At 34.2% G+C, this 20,770-nt stretch overlaps 1 protein-coding gene across 1 annotated transcript; it reads right to left on the bottom strand.

The window, feature by feature from the left end:
- Positions 1-4,215: 4,215 nt before the first annotated feature.
- Tmem214 (Transmembrane protein 214) lies at positions 4,216-20,509 on the bottom strand. Its single transcript, XM_027369606.2, has 14 exons — positions 20,202-20,509; positions 14,873-15,027; positions 13,393-13,584; positions 12,895-13,023; positions 12,216-12,369; positions 11,842-12,071; positions 10,723-10,824; positions 10,329-10,440; positions 10,044-10,192; positions 7,733-7,856; positions 7,304-7,400; positions 6,124-6,280; positions 5,740-5,891; positions 4,216-5,513 (listed from the first exon to the last, which is right to left on the bottom strand). The coding sequence occupies exons 1-14, from the start codon at positions 20,329-20,331 to the stop codon at positions 5,375-5,377; spliced, it is 2,022 nt and encodes a 673-aa protein (XP_027225407.1). The 5' UTR covers positions 20,332-20,509; the 3' UTR covers positions 4,216-5,374.
- Positions 20,510-20,770: the final 261 nt, after the last annotated feature.

Below are 20,770 nucleotides of genomic sequence, written 5' to 3'. Positions count from 1 at the left end.
GTAATGCCCCTGCCACCTTCGAACAACTCATGGAGCGATTATTTGGTGGCTGCTGTGAGGTCACGGCCAGATCCGGTAAAAATTGAGGTGTGGAGCTCCCTTGGATTTTGCACTTCTTGCCACAGATTCGTGAAGAATTTTGCCTGCATTGCCACATCATAGACAGTAAAGGAACACAGTTTGATTGGAACCCAGAGTGCGAAAATGTTTTTTGTATCATTATCAACATTATTATTATTATTATTATTATTATTACCATTACTTTTGTTGTTATCATTATCATCATTATTATTGTTGTTATTATTATCAATGATAATATAATCTCTATTGGTATTGCTCTTATTATTTTTATCATCATTATCATTGTTAATACTATCACTTATTACCATTATTATTATTATTATTATCATTATGTTTTTAATATCACTATTATTATCATTATTATTATTTTCATTCTTTTTATTAATATTGTTATCATCATAGTTATTATAATTTTAATTAATATTATTATCACCATCGATATTATCATTATTGCTGTTCTTATTTTATCACCATAATCATTATAATTTTTTATATAATTTTCATTATTTCTATATCAACATCATTATTATTATTGTCATTGTCATTATTGTTATTACTATTAATGTTATTATTGTTGTTGCTATTATTATTAGTGATAATGATATAATTCCTATTATTATTATTATTATTATTATTATTATTATTATTATTATTGTTACTATAATAATAGTTTTCATAATTATCATTGTTATCATAATCATTATCATTATTATTATTTATTATTATTGATAATAATACTTTCGTTATTAATAATAATACTTTCATTATTATTAACAATACTTTCATTATTATTAACAATACTTTCTTATTATCATTATCATTTTTATTATCTTCATTATTATTATCATCATCATCGCCATCATCATCATCTTTATTAGTATTATTATCATTATTATTATTATTACCATTATTTTCATAATTATTATCATTATCACCATAACCATTATCATTACCATTGTTATGTATTATCATTATTACATCCTCGTCAGCACCACCATCATCCAAAATTACACCGTGCCCCTCCAGCGTAACACAAGATGAACTATTCAAGTTGTGTAATTTCCGCCTCAGGTCTACCTTGGAGTGTACCTGGCTGGCGCTACCTGTTTTTAATCACGGCAGAGACAATGAGATTTCAAAGCAAAAGAAGCATATTTCCCAAATAAAAAACACCTATGTTCCAGACTGTTTTCTTTTTCTGTTCTTTTTTCGCCTACGACAAAAAGATAAGAATCGCCGCAGGTCTGCGATACCCACAAAAACTTGATCTCATGCGGAGGTTAAAAACGGCATTGTGCGGGAGGCTTTGGGCGGCGCTCGACCTCGTCTTCGCTTCTCCTCCCAGCTTATTAACATTCCCCATTTCTCTTTATTTGCCCACTCATTGTTGTGTCAGTTGACATCACATGCAATTCTATAAATGGTGTATTAGAACTATAAAAAATATGAAACCGCTTTCGAAGTCTGCTTTAAGCTGTCCTCAATTTTGCCTTTCAGCTTTCCCTAATTTATCTTTCACAACGTCTTCCTTTCATTACTTCACCCACCATTTCCAGTGTTACACGTTTGATTTCTTTTTGAGAGCTGCTTCTTCCACCACAGCCACCGCGGCTTCTCATTTCCCATTTCCCTCTATAATGTTCAGAGACTAAAAGATTTTCCATGCAGCCCAGGTAGTACCCGGATGCGCATTAGCTGACTCACTATATCCTCATCTTCCTCTCCGTCCAGCCTCCACCTTCGAGTATTTCAAACCTGAATCTCTGGTCATGATCGAGGTTTAAAAAAAGAGAAAAAATCGCTTTGTAATGTCCAGAAAAAAAACGTGTGCTTTGGATCCCCAGGATGACCGTCAGCAATTTCCACATCTTGCACCCACTGCATATCCCACATGGTCGGTCCTAAAGGACTGTCATTGTCTCGTTTGACTTTCATCTTTGTTCCGACATTGAATATATCATGTTTCTGTCAAACGTATTTTAAGGTATTTCTTAGTGTATAAATTCTTCACTTGTCGCTGACACAAAATAGCATACCTATTTGTAAAGTATTAGTTACTGTATTTGCACCACAATTGGAACTTCGAGAGGTCATGGTTAATGGTTGAAACAAATAAATGTGCATTATATCAAAGGTCATATAACACTATAGTAAGGTATTGAGGCGAAAAGGGTTAACATGAGTAAACGAATAGGATGAAATGTGTTAGATATCGTAGGTTATAGAGCGTTATAGGATAAGATGCTAGTACAAAGAATATAAAGGGGGCGCAAATTAAATAAAGATTTGTAAAAGAGGAAAGTGTTAAGGGTATGGGGCGATTAGATGAGATAAAGAGTGCATCTGTGGCTGGGGAAGGAAGAGGAACATTGTTTAAGGAAAACTGGCAAAAGAGCCATCATGAAACAATCAACGCGTAATATGGGTATATATGGGTGTTGGATACGTAGAATAATCTGGGGAATTAAAAAGGGAATTGTGGAAACTGGTGAAATATCAGGAAGAATGTCAACAGGGGAGGGGTCTGGAGGACATTGTTGCGACAGGGAATTCACGTGAGCAGCCAGTTTGGAACGGTACCAATAATTGGGAACGAAGAGGGAATGGTGCACATGGAGGAGTGGCTGGGGTGTGTTGGGAAAGGGTAAGAGGAGGGAGGTAAAAGGAACATGAGGAGGAGGATGGCTATCGGCAAATACTTTGAATGTAGAAGGAAGTGGAACTGGGATTGAAGGGTTAATGAGGGAGTAGAGTATTCCCTTTGGTTATGTTTAGGAACTTTTTCGAGTGTCTTCAAGTGTGGAGGGAGTTGCGGAAGGAATTCTGAAAAACAAAAGGTTCTCATGTGAGGAAAAGAGGGGACAGATGTCCATGGAGCAGAAGAGGATGTGGTAGGAGAAGGTGGAGTGGAACGTTTAAGTTGCCTAGTGCCACAAGTAAAGTGAGGAGGAGGGAAGAAACTGGGGAAGTGGTAGAGTATCTGGATTTATACTGGAAAGGGAATTGGACTGGGTGAAAGGAGGAGTAGAGGTAGGATGGTTCGAGGTATGGGGAAGAGAAATTGGGGAAATACTGAAACATTTTGTGAAGATGGGAGAGGAGCAGAGCGAAGGACGGTTTTGGAATAGGTGGTGAGACAAAAACCTCGTCGGCGTGCTTCCTGTCTGACCTCACATAGAGGCCAATGTATTGTGAAGGATCCGGAACGAAATATAAGTTACTGTTGATGGGAAATTTGTTTATCTTGCACTTTCTTTCCCGCTTCAGTGATAGTAAACAAATATTTACATCAACAGCGTCTCATACTCCTCTACATCAAGATTCGATGTGGAATATGAAATTAATAAAACCGAGAACCGTGACTTAACCTGTGCAACCACCATACAAGTGCCCCACGTTTATAATATTAGAATGTTGCATATTTTGCAGATGTGATTTTTTTCTCTCGAAGTCACCATCTTTTAATTTGGAAATACGAGATTAATATAGTTTTACGTAGCCAAAACTTATTTCCCACTGCAGTAGTTTTGACATTTTCACAGGAATATAACTACAAAATAGTAGTTTTTACATTTTTACAGGAACATAACTACAACATAGAATGCAAATGCCTTTGCGGTTGATGTGTTGCAGGTCTCTATGATATACTTTTAGTGTATGGTCCGACTTCAAAGGCCAAGAGCTACTGGTGTAAGATGTACACTATTAGCTAATGACACTGTGAATACTGGAATTCATATATCCCTATAACACTTAAGGTTATGCAGTTCTGTTTCAACATCCCATGAAAATACCAAGTAATGGTTTAGATAATATAAAAATCAGACCACTTCTGGAATAGGTATATGGTAGTTCATTTCTTTAGATATAATCACAGACTGCACTAGTCTTGTATACATTTTTACTGCTGTTATATATTATGTTATTATTTATTTATTATTACAAATATCATTCCTTAACATAAAATACAAATTTTCTTTACACAAGAACTTAGCTGTAATGAAACAGTGTTACATACATCAGTGCTAAATGATTGAACAATTTTATTCAACACTATGTTTAAATTCTATCCTGTAAATGATGAGCTTACTTGATACCCTTTACTTCTAATCCAAGGATAATCAAACTATTAAATAGAGAAAATTATTTAATTCTTCGTTCTTACAGTCTAGGTGTTTTTTATCTATGATATTCATTTATTTAAATAAAAATAACATTTCTGAAAATATATCAGGCTCTTTCAAGACAGTAAAGATAAACTTGCATTTGGGAGAAAGAAATTTATTTGTCTTATGGTGTACAGAATATTACAAAAATGTTTTTTATTATTATTTTCAATTGGAGCAGTAAAGAAGGCATGAAATGAGATCAAGAAACCAACTTACAAAACATTAGATTAAACCAGATCCCGAAATTCCCTTCTTATCTCTTCTCACTTCTAGAACAGCATGGGATAATGTAGTTTAACATCACAAAACTTCTCTTCAAAAAGCATTGGTGTTCATCTACACAATATCCCAACTACACCAGCACAATTATTCACAACACCATGCACATTTTTATGACAATACAAAACTGATCATTCCACTAATAAAGTGTGACATGTATGTAACAGTATTGAGCAACAGTGTCAACAAATTACGCAATGAAACTGTTTATGAATGATTTCATATCAAAATCTGTCAAATTTAATTTCCTGTAAGAACAGACTCATTTTATTGATAAAAATAATAATTTGCTTCACACCTAAAAATGTATTTACACATCTTACACAGTGATCTTATTGTTCTTCCAGAAAGTGACCACTGAAGTGTACTAGGTGCCAATAACACTACATGAACTAATTCTTTAAATTACCTACCTTATGCAAATGAGTTTAAATACATCAATACATATAATATGGCAATAAATATGTAAATATCAAATGGTAACAATAAGGCACAAGTTACTTTCAAAAGATATAAATGGATTGTAAGGACTGTAACCAATGCTGTTTACGAACCAAAAAATATATGCACCAGTACGTAGGTTCTGGCAGCATACACTTAAAAATAAATTGGTTATGATAACTCTCAAAATAGTATTCAATTCTTAATCTGCACCTTACTGGCACCAAATTTCCAACGAACTGTAATATATCCCTGTCAAGTGTAACCCTCTATAGATAACAGAGGCCCAAATTTTCTTCACTAACCAAAAGCATTACACCAAAAGATATTTAACAGTATCCCAAAACCCATTGATAAATTTGTAGCCCTACAACTTTCTCATTTACAATCCACTTACTAAACTGTTACACAGTCTTACTACTAACATGCGCTTTATCATCTAAAGCCATGAGAAGGTTTGTATGGACTCTGAGAATGACTTCTGACACTTTGTCAAACGCTCCAACAACATACTGGTATAGATTTTCTGGGGATAAGGGGCCTCTGCAATGAAAAAGAAAAACATTACACTGTATGTAAATTAATTACTAAATTCTAATACAGTTTATAATAGGTTTGTAGAGACTTAAGTGGATAACAAATAGAAATAAATAACTAGGGGAGGAGAAGAATGAGTAACAAAGAGCAGAGGGAGAGGATAAGGAAAAAGTAGAATAATATTGAACAGAATATTGTGTAGAGAATAAAAATTAACCTAAAACATACTTACACAAATACTCGTGACATCATTAATTCTTGAAAATTTAACAAGTAGGGTCTGGCAGTATTTCCAACGGAAGATGCAAGCGAGCAGACACCTTCAAAAACAGCACTTCCGTAGTAGATTAAAGACTCGCTTAATCCAGGGATGGCAGTATCCAACTATAATAGAAATGGGTGTGGAAAAGAATTCTCAAATTAATAAGTAAATTAGTTAACCAAGGTAGATACAAAGAGAAAGAAAATTAGTTTTTGCTATGTTGCTACTGTTTCCTGATGATAAAAAAAGGAAGGCACATCTATTTTCTATACTTTTACATCAAACCTATTATCAAAAAAGAAATTTAAGAGATGAACTCTTAAACCAATAATTTACCTATTATAAGAGACTCACTTTTGTTTTAATGACAGGGAGGTATTCTGAAGTTGCCTCAACTCCACTCATTATATAGCCCCACACTGCCTCTGCTTTAGCTAGAACCAGCAGTAAGTACGGTCCAGCCAGTTCACACCCACGACCATAGTATAGTGGAATGTTTAGTATAGACCATCTGAAAAAAGGAAAGAGTAATGATTAGATTCATTACCTTGTTTGGCAATTTTGGTTTGTGGCTTCCAAGGGCATTCAACATCTTTATCATCTCTGACAAAGTGTGGGCCATGTTAGTAAGTTTTTGCTCTAACCTCTAAAGGAAATTACAGCTTCTGTCTTGGTCATTATTAGCCAATAAAAAATTGGTTTCCCTTTTTTATTATAATAATAATAATAATAATAATAATAATAATAATAATAATAATAATAATATGAATAATAATAATATGAATAATAATAATATTAATAATAATAATAATAATAATAATAATAATAATAATATTAATATTAATAATAATAGCATTAATAATAGCATTAATAATAATAATAATAATATTAATATTAATAATAATATTAATAATAATATTAATAATAATAATATTAATAATATTAATATTAATATTAATATTAATATTAATATTAATAATAATATTAATATTAATAATAATATTAATATTAATAATAGTATCAATATTAATAATAATATTAATATCAATAATAATATTAATATCAATAATAATATTAATATTAATAATAATAATAATATTAATTTTAATATTAATAATAATATTAATAATAATAATAATATTAATAATAATAATAATATTAACAATAATATTAATAATAATAATAATAATAATAATATTAAGACAAAGAAGAAAAGGAAACATATGAAGGAAAAGGCAAAAAATTAAGGAAGAAGCAAAAGAAAGAACTATGAAAGAGGAAGGAAGAAAAGGAAGAGAAAAGAAGAGAAAAATTAAAATAAGAGAGGAAAAGAAAAGAACAAGAAGGTAAGAAGAAGAGCAAAAAAAAAAAAAGAAAAAGAAAAGAAGATAAAGGAAAAAAAAGGGAAAAAGAGATAAAAAAGAAGAAAAGCAGGAAAGATGAGAAGAAGAAATGATTATGACAATCTAACTCTAGTATTTAGCCTCTTTGTTTTTGTTAAAAAGAAAGAAAATCAGAAATTTGCATTACTCACTTGTACGACTGAACAAACAACTTTTTCAGTGTTCTCCCAACAACCTCAATATATGGCACGAGTCCAAGCCTCTCGAATACCTGGCCAATCTTTGATCCTGATAAAAGTTAGGAGGATAAATGCATGGACACATTAAATAAACTTTATAAAAATCTAGAAATTTCTTAAATACATATAACCATTGACTTTAAGGCCTTGTCTATGTAATGACTATTATGTATAATTCCATGTAAAATTCAATTATTCACAGAAGCAATACCTTATATTTGTTTGTACTACAAGTGCACATGCCTACATATTTTGTGTATTTTGTAAAAAATATGTTTCACACAAATATCACATTTATATCTATGGGTGCATGTGACCTGCCTACACACAAACACATGCAAAAGTAAGTAAAAAATTCAAGCAAAAATAAAAGCAACTTACCATAAAAAGATCCTGCACTTCTTATATCCCAGACAATAACTGTTACAAGAAGTATAACCAAAAGCTTTGTCATATATGGTCGGGATGTTTTCTTTTTTGCTACTTTCATCTCCTCCAGCAAAAACTGAAATTTAATAAAAAATTAAATGTTTAACTTTTCATTACTTCATTAGAAATTTAACAGCATAAAAATATGTTTCAGAAACCTATATATCATTTAATAGTTCTAGCATAAGAGTCTACCTGCACAATCTACTTGGTAAGAAAGCTGTCTGAAAATTTTAAATATACATCAACCAGATTGAGTATATTAATCACATATCAAATGCAATGCATGTCCAAACTAAAACCAGAACTATATATAGTTGTGGAAAATTAGGTAAACAAAGAAGTCTGCACAGCAGACTGAGGACTATGTCTTCTAGGTTTACACAGAAGTAAAAACCTTATAAATAGGCCCACCTACCCATAGGCATGAGTGGAATCATGTAAGCGGCACACAAAATGCATTATATAAGGAGCCTCATACTCTCAATATAATAATCTTTAAAGCACTCTAATTCCTGGGTAAATGTCTACTTACTGTGTATACATATTTTATCATCAGTTTCATACAAAATTATAAAAAACATTTCAAGATCATATATTTACTTAAATAATGTAAGGTTAGACCAGAAAAAAATATATATATACAACTTCCCACAAACTAGTCTATTACCAATATCATAGCAGACACATGAGTATACCTATATTAGTTGAAGGAAACTTACCGCAGATATTTGGAAGGGCATACCCTTTATAATGATTTCAGTCAGTATAGTAAAAACAGATTTTTTTGCCAGGACATCACTCTCTGAATGCCTCAACTTCTCATCCACAATTAAATCTTGTGAAAGATTCTCATTTTCATTACTATATTTGTTTTCCTTTAGGACATCTGATGATGACTGTGGTTTGCTTATGCCTGAGCCAGATAACATCTTATCTTCAAACTGTGACTCTAAATCACCGATCTTTATGCTAAGAATATGCTGTTCATATTCAAGAGCTCTAAATGTGTCCTGCAAATTTTCACATTTATTACTGATCACTTCTACCTGATCACACACATGGCTCAAATGATTTACTAGACGTTGAACTGTGAACACAACAGCTTTCTGAACTTTTAGTTTGATCGGTGATAATTCAACTAATTCTGAACTCAGATCTGTTGTACACAATGAATCTGGTGTCTGTGAAGTAGGTGTTTGTTTTAAATTGTCTTCTACTTCATTCTTTGAAAAAACACCAGGTTTTAAGCACATTCTTTTGTGAAGTACATTTCTTTTTTCTACACTCAAATGTTTCTTTCCTTCCCCAGTGGAAAACTTACTGCTGCTGCTGCTGCTGCCTTTCCCAGAAGTAGAGCTACGTACAAATTTAAATACATTTGCAGAGCACTTAATCTGAGGTTCAAGAAGATCTTCTTGACTACTGAAGACACTGCCATCTGTTTCTGGTATTCCACTGCTAACTAAACCATCACTGACGTCATATTCATCATTCAACAAATCCTCTGAACTACTGCACCCACTCCTTAACTTCCATATGTCTGAACCACCTCTACAAAATTTTCCCTTTCGAAGAGAGCTAGGATGGTAATCCAACAGGTCTTCCTTGCTGCTTAATGAACTCCTATCTTCAGTTGAAGCATTTCTACTCTGCCTTCTCCTCTGTTCCCATGAGGAATTTCTCTTCCGGCTTCTTCCATAACGGTGGAATGAATTAGAGGCACGTACATATGAATATCTCAAAGCCACTTCTTCTGACTGGTATTGCTTAACATTTACTATGGGACTGGGTGATCTTGATAAGGGTACAGAAGCATGGCGCATTCTCCCTTTCTGATCAAGAGCAGTATATCCGCATATCTTTGTATACATGATGAAAGGGCTTCAAAAAGATTTGTTCATATGGACTATTCAGCAAATTTCCACTTGTGTTTCAATTTCATATAAATGTACACAACCAGTGTGTCTTGTCTGCATCTGAGCACATAACCATAAATACTATCCACTCCCTTCTTGTATGGAAGATTAACACTAGTGAAGCCATACATACAAGGAAGCCACAATATCTTCTTGTTACTTCCTCATATATCTTACATATATAGTACATCTACTTATTTGGCATTTTACTTTACACTCCTAAATATATATATGTAACATAGGGGTAAAATATATATTAGTAAATTAAAATAATAATACTTTTTCTAGATTTCTTGTAACATAAAAGATGGATTCTTTTTCTTTTCTGAAGAGAGATACCTTACCTTTGTTGCTTTATTAGCTTCTCTAGTTCCAGCTACTGCAGCTGCTTTCTGTAACATTTTTTCATTTGCAGAAGCAAATCCTTCTATCGTCTCCAGTACCTCTTGTCTCTTAATACGCAAACTCTGACTTAAAATCTTCCATTCTTTACCTGAAATTCAGTTATTATAACCATTAATTTAGATTTATAAAGCAAATAAAAAGAATTACAAAGCACTAAATATAAACTTGACTTAATGTTGACATTTCCATATATACCACATACAAAAATGTCTGCTTTTCTATACCTAAATGGACGAGTAGCAGAGCAGACTGAGGCATATGCTTGAGGTACATCTGTGACCAAGTTTTCCAGCAATGTGGGTCCTGTGTCAGGCACTGAACCAAGCAGGTTAGCAACTGTGTGGAGAAAAAAAATACTGATAATACAGAAAAATAGAATAATAAAAATGAATAAAAAAAAAAAAAGTTGAAAAAATCAGTTAAATCTATTACCAACAATTTCAATCTTAGATAGAAAAGAATGCTTGTTTTGAACTTTTATTGGTATCCACAGCAAACCTGATGAAAGTCTAAAAAGCAGTCAACTATTGCTTATTCATTATAATGACCCAAATACAATAAGATACTGAACACCATTTCCTGATATACATGGAAAAAAAAAAAAGCTAGAGAACTAACCTCCACTCTTAACAGATGTGGTGCACTTGGATCGAGTCGTCGCAGGAAGGAGGGGAAGAAATTACGCAGAGTTACTTCTGGACGTGAACTAAAGGCAGTGGTCTGAAATTTAAAGTTTCTCAATTCTTCATTGGATCATGTAAAAATCATGTACTTACACTTCAAATGTGAATTTACACCTACTCATTCCTAAATAATTCCCAAGGAGTATGAATTACTGTGTATGTTGATATATTTAAACATCCTCACACACACATCACACACACAAACACACATATAGACAGAGACACACACGGACATGCACACGCACACGCACACGCACGCACGCACACACACACGCACACACATGCATACAGACAAAACGCACACACACACACAGACAAAACACACACACACACGCTGACAGAACTCACAAACACACAACACACACACACACACACACGAAACGCACGCACACACAAAATGCATGCACACACAAAACGCACACACACACACACACACAAACACAAAAAATGCACACACATACACAAAAAGCACACACACACACAAAACGCGAACACATACACACACAAAATACACGTAATCACACACATATGCACACACGCACAAAAAATGCACACACATGCACAAAAAGCACACACACACACAAAACGCGAACACATACACACACATACACACACAAAACACACACAATCACACACATATGCACACACACACACACACACACACACACACACACACACACACACACACACACACGCACGCACACACACACACACACACACAAAACACACACACACAGACAAAACACGCACACACACACACAAAACACACACACACACACACAAAACACACACACACACACACAAAACACACACACACACAAAACACACGCACACACAAAACACACGCACAAAACCCCCCCACACACAAAACGTGCACACACACACAAAACGCACACGCACACACACAAAACGCATATGCACACACACAAAACGCACATGCACACACATATTGACAGAAATGTATGTCATCTACATCTTATTTCCTATTCTATCTTTGTGTTCCTCACATATATATACTAGAGACAAAGCAAATAATTCCTAAAAGTATAATTACCTTCACTTTTGGATAGAGAGCAAAAAGTTGTCTTTGGATTGGTTTTGATAGTGACCCTGAGTTGCACCAAGTGAAGTCTAGAATGGAGAAAAACTCTCGCACTCCCAAGACTTTTGTACTGTCTTCACCTTCACCACCGCCTCCTCCCCCAAACACACTACTCCCATAGTCTACCACAAATGAGGAGTAGTTCTTCAAACCAATCATTGGCACCATCATTTCAAGCCATACTGAAATAACAAAAGAAAAAAATTACTTTTAAATGTAATGACATTTTCATTTTTAAATTTCTATATAAAACATACCACTGAAGATTTCATAAACTTTTAAAAATCAAAAGCAAGAAATTGCATGAAAATTAAATTAGTAATTACCTTTTAAACCAACATTGAAGTCATTAATCCCTGCCTGTCCAATAGCCCATAGTAAGGAGAGGCAAGTGGGTGTTTGGGACTGAAAACTCTGACGCAACTCACAATATGCTGGCAAGTTCACTACACATATATGTGGACGGTGCATTGACATGATCTGTTGGGAACAGCAAAAATGGATACTTTACTTAGATCTTTAGAAGTACAATAAACAATCAATTTAACACATTAGTGCAGTACATTCACTCTCCACTGTAGTTTTGTTTACACATACAATTAGTAACTAAGGATTCAATTAATTCAAGGAATAGAGTAAGTAGGCAATATCAGGTACACCTAGTAATTGACTCCTTAGTGAGCCAGATATGTGTAACCAAATGAATATACGAAAAGCACTGTGGCTGTGGTTATAGCATGTACACGTCCTAACAGCTTCACTAAGTTAAGAAATTCCCAAATAATACATTTCAGAATTCAACTGTCCAGGCACTATATTACAGAATATCTTTTAAACCCTGAAATTATCCCTAATTATGAAACAAGAAATCTTTTATTACATCTATGAATTGAAGGTTTACAGTACTTTGTATCTTATTTCTTAAAAGTTAGTGTGTCCTCAGATAATCAACAGAAATTGTTTGGAATTTTATATATTTTTGTTCAGTTATTTAGTTAAAATTACCTGAATGAAAACTTTGTATCCAGCTACACTTAACCCCTTCACTTGTTCCTGCACCATGGATGTTACACAGTGTTTGTGGAATGCTGCAAGCACCTTGTCATTGCAACCGGAGAGGGTCTGTAGCAACAGCTGTTGAACAAAGAATACAACATTGAAGAAAATGCTTTGTCTATCTATTTTCCTCCAATATGATTGTACAATAATCTAATCTGGCTTATTTCTGGTAAAGTAGATATACCAGAATAAGGGTTTTTAACATTCATGAACAGAAAAAAAAAGATAATAAAAAAATTAATATATGAGAGAGTGTGAGACACACTGTGAAAGAATTAGTTAGACAAAGAGTGGGACAAAGAGTAACGGTGAGAATGAGTGTTTATACATGACAAATATATCAGTTATAAGGTACTATCGCCGTTCATATAAAAAAAAATGCTGGGCTGCAGTATCTATCTGCCCTGATACAAACAAGACAATTGGTGCACTATGAGGCCTTACCTTTTTAACTTGAGAAGACACAAGTGAAGTGGGATATGAATCTGGCTTCCCCTTGAATGTTGGATCTGGCATATGTATTGGGTTTATGCGAACATTCAAGTAGGAAGCTAAATCCTTCAGCCAAATCAGCGGAGTATCCAAGAATCTTGCAGTCACAACATCAAGAAGGTTCTGCATCTCTGCTACATTCAGCTGAGAGAAAATAGAGAACAGAAAAATAAACTAATAACTAAATTCAATATTTCAAATTGTATATATTGAAAGTCCAATAGCATGTACAGCTATGTAGACAGATAAGAGATACAGATAGTGAAATATATTATCGGTACTTGCAGATTCAAATACATCAGTATGCACTGAAAAATTCAGTTGAAGGGTGATTGATTCATGATGAGTACAAAGTTCATGGATGAAGATTTGATTCAGTCGGGATTTAGGAAGGGGCTCGTGCATTATTCACTCAAGTGAATGAGTGTGGCTCCAAGGAGGACACTATTTCCATGCTCAGGATCTATTTCTGCCCACTATGACCATCAGCGTGGGGTGTTATATAAAATTTAATAATATGAAAATATCTAAAAATTACACAGATTAAAAAATTATACCAATTGTTTGACAAATACTTGTTGATTATCTTGAAAGATAATATAGAGTGCACGGAAAACAAGTCATGCCCATCTTGATACAACATATCAATTGTTAAATACAGACCTTGGAGGAGGGGAACAAAAATAAAAATAAAATGAAATAAAAGGACAAAATTCAATAAAAATATTATAAAAAAAAAAATAACATAAAACAAAATAAAATAAAATAAAATAAAACAAAAGGTCTACATCAAGTGGATAGCCAATTCATTTTTTTGTAAAAACTGCCAATACAAAAGTATAATTGAGAAATAAAAACTTTTTTCCTCTAAACCAGGTGTAACATTTTTTAAACCTTCTGAGGGCCTATTTTCATTTTAGGACTAACAAGGCAACATCCTTGGTTCCCCAGGGTTACCTTGTCAAAAACTGTCTGGTATACCTTGCCAAAATGAATATAGTAGAGGCTTGTTTGCCTTTGCCTGAGCATGAGGCATGGAACTGCTGCAATAAGGCCTGCTTGACAAGACACTATTTTTGTTTTGGATTTCACACTATAGGCCATCCATGACAGGTTACAGGAATTTTCAAATAGATTTGGATAGGAAATATTAATCATGTGTCTCCTAAACTATTACCTGACCAAGTATCCTTGGTGATTATTCTTAAAAACACTAAGTACAGGTTCATGTTCATCCAAACAGAAAAGTATTTTAGCAATTTGGGTGATAAAAAGAAAGGGGTAAAAGACTAAAAATAAATGTTAAAAGTGAACAGCTCTATGAAAACAAGCTGCTTACCAAACTTATCTCAAACATAAATAAAATTAGTCACCTCTTTGCAATAATACAGTCACATCCACTGCTCGCAAAAACCAAAAATCACTTCCTCACCTTGCGTATAGCTTCCTCCAAAGTACCAGGCTGACGGACACTGTTACTTTTCTTCTCTGGTTTTTTCTTCTTCTGGTCATTTTTCTGTTCATTCTTTACCTTCGGAGAGGCAGGTTTACGATTTTCTTTACCTTCTCTTGCTGGCTCAATTCGTCCTGCAATTTTACGTTTTTTTAAACCGGTGGGAATGACAAATATAAAAGCTATGAAAAATGGATACTTTACATTAATTGTAAAAAGATACATCAATAATAAACACAGATGTAATAATAACTAAGACAGCAGCATTACACACATCCACAAAAAACATCTTAGCCAATGTTAGTAGATGTTATGCATATGTATCTAACATTCACAAGAACTTTATTATTTTACACTTCATCATGCAAAATAATAATGTAAAATTGTCACATGCTGTCACTTGTCTAATCTACCAGCACTTTTAATAAAACGGAATTTAGATCCTTGTGAAATGAACTGAGTGATGTCTTGCGTTAGCTGTAATTATGTGGACATTAACTTCATATTAAATTTTGAAGAAAATACTGTACTCTTTATACATCATTTGAGTGTTATGTTAAATAATACGGTGCTTTAATTTCAATGTGTGAACACTTGTTTTCAAATGGTAAAAATTTTGGCATAATGAGGGGGACTAGGACTTGCCCCTGGTAAGGAAATGTCCCAGGGGAAGGTCCAGCGGCTTTCCCTGGCAGGGTGTTAGGAAGGTGTGTGTATTTCCCCCTCTTGCTTCAACCCCTGATTCCTGATGGGTCCCGCAAGAGTAAAGCAAATAAAAGGAAAAAACACAAATATAGGTACAGCTGCCTTAGTTAGATTTACTAATACAGATAAATACTGATAAAAATATAAACATTACTGATAATCTATGAATGCCATTCTCCATCTTTCTTTACTTTTTAAAACTTAACAATTTAACAAATTTAATAAGTTCCGTTATTTAAAATACATAAAACAAATCTTCCTTTTCACATCTCTTAACCCATTTACAACGGGTGTCCCACATATGAGACACCTGGAAAAATAAACACTGCCAGGCGTCCCGCCAGTGCTACGTTGGATCAGAGCTTGTGCTCTAATGCTACGTTGGATCAGAGCTTGTGCTCTAATGCTACGTTGGATCAGAGCTTGTGCTCTAATGCTACGTTGGATCAGAGCTTGTGCTCTAATGCTACGTTGGATCAGAGCTTGAGCTCTAATGCTACGTTGGATAAGAGCTTGTGCTCTAATGCTACGTTGGATCAGAGCTTGTGCTCTAATGCTACGTTGGATCAGAGCTTGTGCTCTAATGCTACGTTGGATCAGAGCTTGTGCTCTAATGCTACGTTGGATCAGAGCTTGTGCTCTAATGCTACGTTGGATCAGAGCTTGAGCTCTAATGCTACGTTGGATCAGAGCTTGAGCTCTCATGCTACGTTGGATCAGAGCTTGTGCTCTCATGCTACGTTGGATCAGTGCTTGTGCTTTAATGCTACGTTGGATCAGAGCTTGTGCTCTAATGCTACGTTGGATCAGAGCTAGTGCTCTAATTCAAACCCGCACGCCGATTTTGTAGCCGCCCAGAAACTATCATTTTCGGATTCAAAATATACTGGAGCGAGTGGATTAACCCTTTGGACCCAAATGACGTTGTGGTCATGTCAAGGAAAAACTTTGGCAGCTGCCTGGGTGATGTAAACATGCCATCTACCATGCAAATGGACCGCGGCCCGGGTGATGTGAACTGCCATCATGAACAAAGACCAGGGTGATGGAAAAGACTTGCCATGAGTGCACAAACCTCTTGAAGTGCGAAATGACTCATTTGGCACTTATAAGGCTTTAGCATTATTCCCATCAACAAACAAATGTGGAATGTAACGTGCATAAGCAGTGACTTGAAGAGCACCAGCTCTGGGGAGGATGCCATTTCCATGCAGCGCACCGTATTCCAAGGACTCTGTGACCAGTGGTGCAGGTTGTATTACGTATAATTAAAATTACAAAGAAAAAGAAGCGATATCTGACACAAATAACCAAATGTTACTTTTTTTTTTTTTTTTTTTCACTGAGCTATTTACTACATAAAAAGATGATCTGTGCAAGGAAAATAACTAATTATCATCTGGATAAAGTAAAACAAAAGACAAATATGGACATTGGAAAATAGCAATAAAGCTAGAAAAGTTTACACAATATAACTTTTCAAAGGGGAGGCACAGTCTCTTGTCACCGCTCATGGGTGTTTGTGCATGCCCAGCCTACGTGCCGCATGCCCTGGATGCTGACCACTTATGTAACTCATTGCCCTGGGTTTTTAGCTCCGTGATTTCTGTCATGCAACCGGATCCAAGGGGTTAATAAATAAAAAGAATCATTCTCATTGCTATAGCTAAAACCTATGAGTAAAATCATCCAAATACAGTAAGTTATTTATTTCTATGTTTATCAAATATGATCCTATTCCCAAACCTTTAGAGACCTTTTTTATTGAAAAGCAAGAATAATGAATATCTCTTCATGAAATCTGATACCACACTTGTACACAAACCAATCTTACATCAAGACTTGCAGTCATGCGAGCACAAGATCCAATATCAGATCCTTAACCACTCTACAACCCAAATTATAGGCAGTGGTTAGAAGAGTGATACCTGACACCTCATTCAACACATCCAAATATTTAATGCATGATCTGCATTTCAAATTATTTTTGGAACTTGTATTAGCCAGGTTCTTCTTTCAGTCTCAGAATAGTTTTTCTTGTACTGTAAGTGTATATTGTGCAAATGCAGATCTTATTCTTAGTAAGCTGTTAAATCCTTATCTTTATTCTTATCATTTCAAATTCTTGCACCTTGCAGACTTTCCCTTTATCTTAGACCATCATATCCCTCTCTCATAACAGATAAACAAGTTTCTAGAAATAACAACAAAAATATATGGTAGAAATATATTTTGACACTGACAAAGTATGAAGAGTGTTCATTGCAACAAATGTAGAAAAAGGTAAGACTGAGAAGTAATATCTTTACAACACAAGATGCATCTGATACGCTGCAAGTATATCTTCATCAGAAATACACTTTCTTTTTCTGATAAAGATATAACTGAAATAAACCCAACACATCTCTTGTGTTATGAAAGCAATGATTCCCATTCACACCTTTTTTAAGGTCCAGGTGTCCTTTTCTGGCTTTCTATTAAGTCATGGGTTAAAGTATAGGAGCTCAATAGGTACTGTTTCAGTTTCAAAGGGCTGTCTGGTACAGGGTGAAGTTTACCAATAACAGATAGAAGGGCAGAAACTACGACTCTTTTCATCTATGATATCTTCTTTGTAATATGAAAAATGTACAACATATAATATTTTCATATACATTTACATGAAACAGCAATGACACTATCAGAAAGAAAGGGAAACCTACTCACTGAGGCATGAAATAATCTCGGCAAACAAAGAAATATGCCAGAAATTAAGAAAATAGGTTGCAGTTAATGCAGCACAAAAAGATAAGTCCACAGCCATGCGGTGGGGCTCTGGTGGGAAAGCTCCCAGATCAGAAAGGTTTTTGATTCAAATGGGGATGTCTATGGAATCCCAGGAGTGGCTGGTGTAATAGGGACTTAGTCTCGGATGGGTGTTTTCACTTCATAAACAGTTAGCAACTGACTACTTTCCTTAATATCATTTGTGATCAAAAACAGCAACAGACTGATGCATATCATAATGTGAATACCTGAAACATGGAATAATAATCAATAAGGTATAGATGGTTATGTGAAAAAATATCAACCTATCAATGCATACTATACCTTAAAAGAAAGAGAGAAAGAGAAAATAAAGAAAAAAACGTGCACTCACAGTGTGCATCTCTAATAAGTATTTCAATATCTTACTATGACCCAGTTTTTATAAGAAGCTCACAATGGTTACAATACTGAATCAAGTACTACTCTGAAAGCACAACCCATTACTATGATTAGTTTAGTGTTACTACACACACTTAAAGTATATAAAAGGACTGCATGTGCTTGGGAGAAAGTATGATTAGATGGGAGTCCAGATTTAGAGTCCCCAGCTAGTTAAATAGTGATGAGAAGGGGTCCAGCGGTGAAGCCCCAAGGTAAGGCAGGTTTTTTATTCATATAGCAAATTTTTTGGTAGCTTGTGCATTCAGGATGGGATTCAGTCATTTGAGTTGGAGACTTAGTTTCTAATGAATGCAGTCCAGCAGCAAACTTAACAAATCATGTTACTCCAAGAAATAATCAGTATTGATTACTGAGTGACGTACTGAAATACAGGGAAATGAACACCGTCATTTCATAGAACATAAGAAATAGAACAAGAATCAAAATAGCTTAAGGTAAATAGTCAGAATAACTTTGCATGATCAATTATGATAATTATTTTCTAACGTAAGTGATATAAATACAAGTATTGATATTATTTGTGGAGTGACCACTCCCTTCTGAGAATATCGCTCTAATACTCAGCCCATTCCTGAAAAAAACGCAAACATTACTGTATGAACTAAAAACCTTCCTAACCCATGGGCTTTACCCCTAGGCCGTATCAGGGGTTCTGATCCTGGACCACCAACTAATCACTATAAATCTACTCTGAATGGGGCATTTTTCGCAATATATTTTCTTAAATTTTGAACTTTTCAAAGTAGATTATTTCAAGTATCAGCGGGTACATTTTCTCTTTGATTATAAAAGTGCCATTATATTTTCCTGTAAATGTATTACAATTTGCACAACTTTCTTATTATCAACATGTAAAAGTAATACCATAGGGGGCTCTGTACTACATAGCTATGGAAAACAAACTATAACCAAAACAATACACAGCAACCATCTACAAATATTTAAAAGGCAAGTGGACCCTTAGACGTATATCATTTTTCCCTATTTATGGTATGGGTGCATCAGAAGGTGCCAATATGGTAATTTCCGGTCTGATATGTTTACATATCTACAATAAAGTTGCCAATTGTATTAGCTGAAGCCCTTGTAAAATAGAGATCTGCAAGAACAGATTGTATGACAGACATACATATGCTTAATTTAATCAAAAAGTTTACTTGGTTTATTCATAATCCTCAAATAATTTCTTCAATAGCAAAAAAATAGTGTATTAAGGACTTTCTTTATCATTTGTTTCAACATCCCAAAATCAATCTGTAAAGCTGCAAAAATACTATCTAGCTAGCCAGATCTACCTTTAAACAGACCAATGAAATAATAAGACAGAATTTTCACTTCCAAGCCAACAAACATATTTGAACTTAATTCTAACTAAATATCCGGGATTTCTCACCTGTATCTGTAAGCCGCAACGCCTTCTCCATAAACTGCCTCTTTTCTTCCTTGTTGAGTTTGCCATTTGCAACCGTTTTACTCTTCTTCGAGCCTCTCACCACTAATTCCCACTCTCCGGCACCTGCCATGTTGGAGGTCCTGCCTGATGGAAGTGACGGGTGGGGTACGGACCCAACGAATCTTTGGCTGTTATTTTGGCTTTTTTTGAAAATCGTCTGTTAAAATGAATTTTAAAGCTATAATTCCTTATCTATATTTATGCGATTGTTTTTAGTGTTGTTTAATATTTATGACGTGTGTACTGATAAAGATGAAGGACAGGGGCTTAAAATATTTTAGATATATTCTGCATAATTTATAAGGCGGACTACTATAAGGACGATAGAAATCTATTGTATAGTTACAAGTGGCATTTTTAGATTATATTAATAACTTTATAGTCACATACATTTATTAGAAAGGAGGAAATGTTGAATATTTATAGATATTTAAAGACCTCTTTAGATTTACAAATAATTGGTTAAAAATTACTAAAAAGCATTTTTCCTGGATATTCACGATATTTCA

Source organism: Penaeus vannamei, chromosome 4 (assembly GCF_042767895.1).
Source record: "Penaeus vannamei isolate JL-2024 chromosome 4, ASM4276789v1, whole genome shotgun sequence".
Taxonomy (NCBI): domain Eukaryota; kingdom Metazoa; phylum Arthropoda; class Malacostraca; order Decapoda; family Penaeidae; genus Penaeus; species Penaeus vannamei.
The sequence above is the reverse complement of the archived record's forward strand: the minus strand, read 5'-3'. Positions and strand labels throughout refer to the sequence as shown.

Bases quoted from the DNA above. Each gene is read 5' to 3' on its own strand.
- Tmem214 (XM_027369606.2), bottom strand. From the start codon at position 20,331: ATGGCAGGTGCCGGAGAGTGGGAATTAGTGGTGAGAGGCTCGAAGAAG. The intron at 10,441-10,722 runs GTTAGTTCTCTA...TTCTCCACACAG, and splicing joins CACATCTGTTAAGAGTGGAG to TTGCTAACCTGCTTGGTTCA. The intron at 6,281-7,303 runs GTGAGTAATGCA...TCCTTTTTTCAG, and splicing joins TTGTTTGTTCAGTCGTACAA to ATGGTCTATACTAAACATTC.